The 7,020-nt window shown below is 34.2% G+C and overlaps 1 protein-coding gene across 1 annotated transcript; it reads left to right on the top strand.

Annotated features, from left to right (window-relative positions):
• Nucleotides 1-3,376: 3,376 nt before the first annotated feature.
• On the top strand, nt 3,377-6,680 carry LOC125043264 (ADP-ribose glycohydrolase OARD1-like; the record flags this gene model as incomplete). The annotated part of the gene is made up of 2 exons (XM_047639274.1): nt 3,377-3,517; nt 4,592-6,680. Coding segments are annotated over 2 exons (348 nt in total), but the record flags the coding sequence as incomplete, so codon positions are not given.
• Nucleotides 6,681-7,020: the final 340 nt, after the last annotated feature.

Below are 7,020 nucleotides of genomic sequence, written 5' to 3'. Positions count from 1 at the left end.
AAGAAGAAGAAGAAGAAGAAGAAGAAGAAGAAGAAGAAGAAGAAGAAGAAGAAGAAGAAGAAGAAGAAGAAGAAGAAGAAGAAGAAGAAGAAGAAGAAGAAGAAGAAGAAGAAGAAGAAGAAGAAGAAGAAGAAGAAGAAGAAGAAGAAGAAGAAGAAGAAGAAGAAGAAGAAGAAGAAGAAGAAGAAGAAGAAGAAGAAGAAGAAGAAGAAGAAGAAGAAGAAGAAGAAGAAGAAGAAGAAGAAGAAGAAGAAGAAGAAGAAGAAGAAGAAGAAGAAGAAGAAGAAGAAGAAGAAGAAGAAGAAGAAGAAGAAGAAGAAGAAGAAGAAGAAGAAGAAGAAGAAGAAGAAGAAGAAGAAGAAGAAGAAGAAGAAGAAGAAGAAGAAGAAGAAGAAGAAGAAGAAGAAGAAGAAGAAGAAGAAGAAGAAGAAGAAGAAGAAGAAGAAGAAGAAGAAGAAGAAGAAGAAGAAGAAGAAGAAGAAGAAGAAGAAGAAGAAGAAGAAGAAGAAGAAGAAGAAGAAGAAGAAGAAGAAGAAGAAGAAGAAGAAGAAGAAGAAGAAGAAGAAGAAGAAGAAGAAGAAGAAGAAGAAGAAGAAGAAGAAGAAGAAGAAGAAGAAGAAGAAGAAGAAGAAGAAGAAGAAGAAGAAGAAGAAGAAGAAGAAGAAGAAGAAGAAGAAGAAGAAGAAGAAGAAGAAGAAGAAGAAGAAGAAGAAGAAGAAGAAGAAGAAGAAGAAGAAGAAGAAGAAGAAGAAGAAGAAGAAGAAGAAGAAGAAGAAGAAGAAGAAGAAGAAGAAGAAGAAGAAGAAGAAGAAGAAGAAGAAGAAGAAGAAGAAGAAGAAGAAGAAGAAGAAGAAGAAGAAGAAGAAGAAGAAGAAGAAGAAGAAGAAGAAGAAGAAGAAGAAGAAGAAGAAGAAGAAGAAGAAGAAGAAGAAGAAGAAGAAGAAGAAGAAGAAGAAGAAGAAGAAGAAGAAGAAGAAGAAGAAGAAGAAGAAGAAGAAGAAGAAGAAGAAGAAGAAGAAGAAGAAGAAGAAGAAGAAGAAGAAGAAGAAGAAGAAGAAGAAGAAGAAGAAGAAGAAGAAGAAGAAGAAGAAGAAGAAGAAGAAGAAGAAGAAGAAGAAGAAGAAGAAGAAGAAGAAGAAGAAGAAGAAGAAGAAGAAGAAGAAGAAGAAGAAGAAGAAGAAGAAGAAGAAGAAGAAGAAGAAGAAGAAGAAGAAGAAGAAGAAGAAGAAGAAGAAGAAGAAGAAGAAGAAGAAGAAGAAGAAGAAGAAGAAGAAGAAGAAGAAGAAGAAGAAGAAGAAGAAGAAGAAGAAGAAGAAGAAGAAGAAGAAGAAGAAGAAGAAGAAGAAGAAGAAGAAGAAGAAGAAGAAGAAGAAGAAGAAGAAGAAGAAGAAGAAGAAGAAGAAGAAGAAGAAGAAGAAGAAGAAGAAGAAGAAGAAGAAGAAGAAGAAGAAGAAGAAGAAGAAGAAGAAGAAGAAGAAGAAGAAGAAGAAGAAGAAGAAGAAGAAGAAGAAGAAGAAGAAGAAGAAGAAGAAGAAGAAGAAGAAGAAGAAGAAGAAGAAGAAGAAGAAGAAGAAGAAGAAGAAGAAGAAGAAGAAGAAGAAGAAGAAGAAGAAGAAGAAGAAGAAGAAGAAGAAGAAGAAGAAGAAGAAGAAGAAGAAGAAGAAGAAGAAGAAGAAGAAGAAGAAGAAGAAGAAGAAGAAGAAGAAGAAGAAGAAGAAGAATCCTTTTATTTATTAAGTGTGTTCTGCAAACACCATGTGTAAAGTCTAGGATTTAAAAAGTAAATGGGCATTGGTCCTGTTTGTTGGCTCTTAATAGATATTTAATTGTTTAAAGTTCTGAACTATTAAATTATATTGTATAGCTACAACTAGAGCTACACAGTAGCTTCCTTTATGTGATTCCCTTTCAATGAAAAAAACCCCCAAAAAACAAAAAATTGGTGAAGTTTCACACTAGGTCCACATATTAGGCAGTAGAGTTATGATTTTTCAAACAAGTATGATTTAGGGTGGAAATATGGAGCATGTCTACATATTGCATAAAAAAAAAAAAAGCTAAGATTTAGGATATTTAGTCATTTTGGAGAATGATAATCTTTAACCATTGATAGGTTCTAGGAAGGCATTTATATACATGGCATGTCCACAGTGATTTTAGTTTATTAATTTTGCTTACATATATATGGCTCTACAAGAGCTTAATTACCAATTGCCAATTACTAGTTCTGCCTACTAGACCACTTTACCTTTTTCCTTTCATTTTGCTGTTATATTTTTTAAAATTCCTATTACTAGTAGTATTGATGATAACAGTATGATAATCCTAGTGTCAGTAATGATAATAGCACAATACCCTTTATTTATATGAACTCTCAGGGAAATTTGCTTTATCGACAGACCTGAAAATATCCAGACAGTAAATGGATTTTCTAGGGATTTTCTAGTCTTGGGATAACCTAAAAGGCATAGCTTTTCCTTTACAGACACTTGCTTGTTGTTATTTCAAATATCTGCAGAAAATTACATTATAGAGGCTAGTAAGTAGTATTACAAATTGGTTAGCTATAGCATTTAGCTGATTGATAACAGTGTAATGTGGTTTGTAATGAAGTGAATCAGAAAAATAGAATTTCAATAGAATGAAGTGCTAATTCAGTTATTTAAAAGATTATGAATCAAGTTTTAATGGTATTTTATCAGTATGTTAACCCATTGCTGATGGGTGGCATGTACTTTCATTCACCATACAGACAAGCCTGCACTATGCTGTATGCACCAAACAGGTTTTCACTTGATTGGCTGTAATTTAGGTCATTAAGGAGTCATAGCCCCTCAAAAGTAGGCTTGAAATAAAGTTTTGCTTTGTGTCCTAGAAAAATCATAGTGGAAAAGAAACATTTCCCATGCATCTAAATTGTCTCAAGAGCATGGCCTAGTATGGTGTGGGAAGCACCTGCAGGCTTTAGGTTAATAAAATAATAATAAAATAAAATATGGAGATAACAAATGAGTTTACGAATGATAAAGACTCATTTTTAGTTCTCATTGACTTACTCAAATCAGCTATGTTTGAAGACTTAAGTTCCAGTTAAAAAGGGGGGGAGGGGGAATTGTGAACTTGAACATCATCATGGAAATACAGCTCATAACTGTACCCTTCTTTAATCCTTCACAGTGTCTAGAGTGCTTATACATACAGGAGAAGGCTGTTTATATTCCTCCAAGACTAGAGCATTGGTTGTAGATGTATAAGGGGTTGTGAGTGAAAAAAAATTAGGAACCATGGGCCTAGGGGCTTCTGAACAAATTATTCACATATGTAATAACGTATGTACATTGAAATACAAATTCACTTATATTATTCAGTTAATTGATTTAGGTTGATAACTAAGTTAACCCTTTCTTTCCAGGCAAAGTTTGGACGTGTTCAGGAATTGAGTGATCAGTGCCGCAAACCTGGAGAAGTTGCCGTCCTGAAACATGGTCAAAGATTTATCTATTACTTAGTCACTAAGGTATGAATTTTTTTATAATTTAAGTGATATAGGACATGTTATGCTTTTTATTCTTAATTTTTTCCCTTTGCTTTTTTATGGAATTTAATTTCTCTTACTTTTCTTTCATTTCTTTCTTTTTATGTTAAGAGTACAGAACTCAAATTATATCTTTCATGTTTATGTATATAGGTGTATTATGTAAATTCCAATCCACTTAATCACATTTTAATGGAAAAGAAAATTGGAATGTATTAACTCCTTTTTTGCCAAAGTCCAAGTGCCTTGAATTGGGATTTTGTATTATAAGTAATTCTGTTGAGGTCAAAATCCGTGTTTGCATGCTATCTCTTGAATGGGGGAAGTATGTACTGTGAAAAATTCTATTAAATAGGTTGTGCAAGTATAATGTACTTTTGACATCTATATTTCCTTGTGATGACCCTACTTTACTCATATTCCCCTCTTTCGGGCTGAGTGTGTGGCCTTGTGGGACTTGAGATTTGGCATTGCTACTACTGTGTGATTGGCTATTCTTACACATATAAAGTGTGGTTGGCTGGGGGACATGTATGCATGACCTTTGCACTGGGGAGGAAGTTCAAAGGTCACATTCACTCTTACTCCTCTCTCTCCACCCATTTGTGTAGGATATTTTTGGTGTAAGATATCAGTAGGTCAAGATAATAAAGCAGCATTAACCTCTACATGGTGATTGCTGTAGATTTAATTAAAAACAGAAGGAGGTATTGCCATAGCTGACATAGTAGCAGTTATGCAAAAAATTAAAAAGAAATGACTGCCAGATTTCACTCACTGTCCTGAACTATAAAAATTGCTGGACTAGTGAGATTCAACATTTAACAAAATGATGGATAAGGAAGTGCTTTACCATATTTGATTTGGATTTTCAAATATTCAATCTTACATTTGCTAGAGAACCTGAAAGATTAAAGAATGTATGTTTATTTCAACTATATAGGTTGGACAATTGCTTGAAATTCACGCTGCTAATTTTCGTAATGAGAATGTAAAGGTGAAGTTCACTTGACAGATAGATAAACCACATATTTTACCTTTTATTTTTATTTTCAGGAACGATATTGGCACAAGCCGACATATTTAAGTCTTCGGTCTTCTCTACAAGCAATGAAACGCCATGCTCTCCAGCATAATGTCGCTGCCATTGCTATGCCTCGCATTGGATGTGGACTGGATGGTCTAGTGTGGGACCGAGTCCGTGAGATCCTTACCGATGTATATAAAGATACTGATATCAAGATTTCTGTTTATTCCATTTGAGGCTTTCTACTTGATATATACAAAGCATATGAAGATGATCATCTGTATAGAAATGGTATGAGCACGCTCATGGCATGTGCATGTTAAGCCATTGTTTCCGTAAGCCCAAGATGGAACCTAGGGTGATTTATTTTATGATACGTATTTGAAAGTTGCTGTCCATGTAAACAGTAGCCATATATTGTGCAGAAAATGAGTTCTTGTCTCCATCACAGAGATGGCCACTAGCTGTCCCTCTTGGAAAGACCTTGAAAATATAAATAGGTCTTGAAGCTAGAATAAGGTTCAAGTGCAGCTAATATATGTAGTAGATAGGTTATGAAAACTAAACATTTGATAAAATAGATTTTCAGTTTTATAGGTTAGCCATGCAATTTTGGTGACTTGCTCAGAGAAGTCAGACATGTTCTCAGTTATTGAGAATTTTATCTAGGGTGGAAAAAACTTTTAATTAAAATCACCCAGATGATTAAAGCTGTAGAAGGATTTTGAAATTTTTCTTTGATTTAGGATGAACAGCTTGGGGCAGCATTTGCTGTCAGTATTTGATAAGGAATATTATTTTTCCACAGAGGTCTTCTTTCCAAGTGTTGGAAAGATGAGTACAACTTTTATTTTGGGTAGAAAGAGGCTGTGTATTGCTCTTAGAAGTTGATAAGAACTGCCATGGTGTGTTTTTACCTGAGCCTAGAGATAAGGACCTTCCTGGTGCTCTGCTACCTAATACTTCGCACATTACGCTTAACTTTCAATTGAGATGATGGAGACTGACTTGTGGCAAACCAACTACTCCTTAAGATGCTTGCAAGTGCTGGACACATACTTTTTGTACAATGAAATATTTGTATAAAGAGTCTAAGACATGGTTTTGGCAAACTCCTTATGGCAAGTGGATTGATGTCAAATTTTTTTTTTAAGTTTATATACAGTATGTGTTATCATCTTTCATAGTATGATTCACAGTAATTCGGTCTGAATCCCATCTGACAGATTCTGTTATACAGGATTTAATGTGTCTTGAAGGTAATGCGAGGAAGCCATGTTTGCAGATTGTCAGTTTTGGGATTAAGCAGTGTGACTGTGATATCACTCAATATAAAGGGCCATCATGCTTTTACAAAAGAAGAAACAACTATATATCTTTGATATTACTCCGGTGCCAAGAAGATTTCTTGCAAAATATTGTAATTAGATAGTTATGTAAGTTCTATTTAGATGAGAACATTGGAATGAAAACGATTTTCAAAATAGTAAACTGCAAAGATGAAATCTTGGAAGTGAGAATAAGAATAAAGAAGCAATGAAGAAGAAGAGACTAAAATACATTTCAAATGTTAAATTTCTTGCTGTTATGCTTCATAATCAAAAGCTTCCTTTGTGTATAGTCATGTTAACCAATTTCCCTTTTTTGAGAAAGAAAAAGATAATTTTATTTACAACTCTTTAACTTATTTATAAAAAAACAACCGCCTGTTGTCACAATATAATTAAAGTTCCCCAAAGTTGAGATTATGTATATTTAACCAGTGATATTAATATCCTTGTGATGCGCTATTAGAAGTTACCTAACTAAATGCTGTATTAAGTGTGACCATTGCTATAGATATTTTTAATTGTTATTTCATGGTATTACTGTAAAAATATGAATGAGCAATTGTTTAATGCATGGTAATAATTATAATATACATTATGAGAAAAAGTTGAGAGCTCAAAAGAACATAGTGAGATGGACATTTTTTGTAATGGTAAGATGCAAAGAAATTTTTGAAATGAAAGTGGATGTGCGACACATCATGGAGAGTGAATTGATATTTTTTATTTTAACAATTCTTTTTTTTTTTTTGTAAAATGATACATTGAATAAAGTGATGTTTCAAAATTATGTACAGTGTTCATTAACGAGCTGAGTAACATTTTGAATACATGATGCAATTACCTATGGCCACTCCCTCTCTCCTCTGTGTTCTTGCCCCTTGACTCTTTCTCCTTTTTGTCTCTCTCTCTCTCTCCTTTTTGCTCACTCACTCACTCACTCACTCATTCACTCACTCCCTCACTCCCTCACTCCTTCACTCACTCACTCACTCACTCACTCACTCACTCACTCACTCACTCACTCACTCACTCACTCACTCACTCACTCACTCACTCACTCACTCACTCACTCACTCCCTACCTCCCTCCCTCCCTCCCTCCCTCCCTCCCTCGCTCCCTCCCTCACT

This window comes from Penaeus chinensis, chromosome 33, assembly GCF_019202785.1.
Source record: "Penaeus chinensis breed Huanghai No. 1 chromosome 33, ASM1920278v2, whole genome shotgun sequence".
In the NCBI taxonomy this organism is placed as follows: domain Eukaryota; kingdom Metazoa; phylum Arthropoda; class Malacostraca; order Decapoda; family Penaeidae; genus Penaeus; species Penaeus chinensis.
Note: the sequence above shows the minus strand (reverse complement) of the source record. Positions and strands in the feature narration are given on the sequence as shown.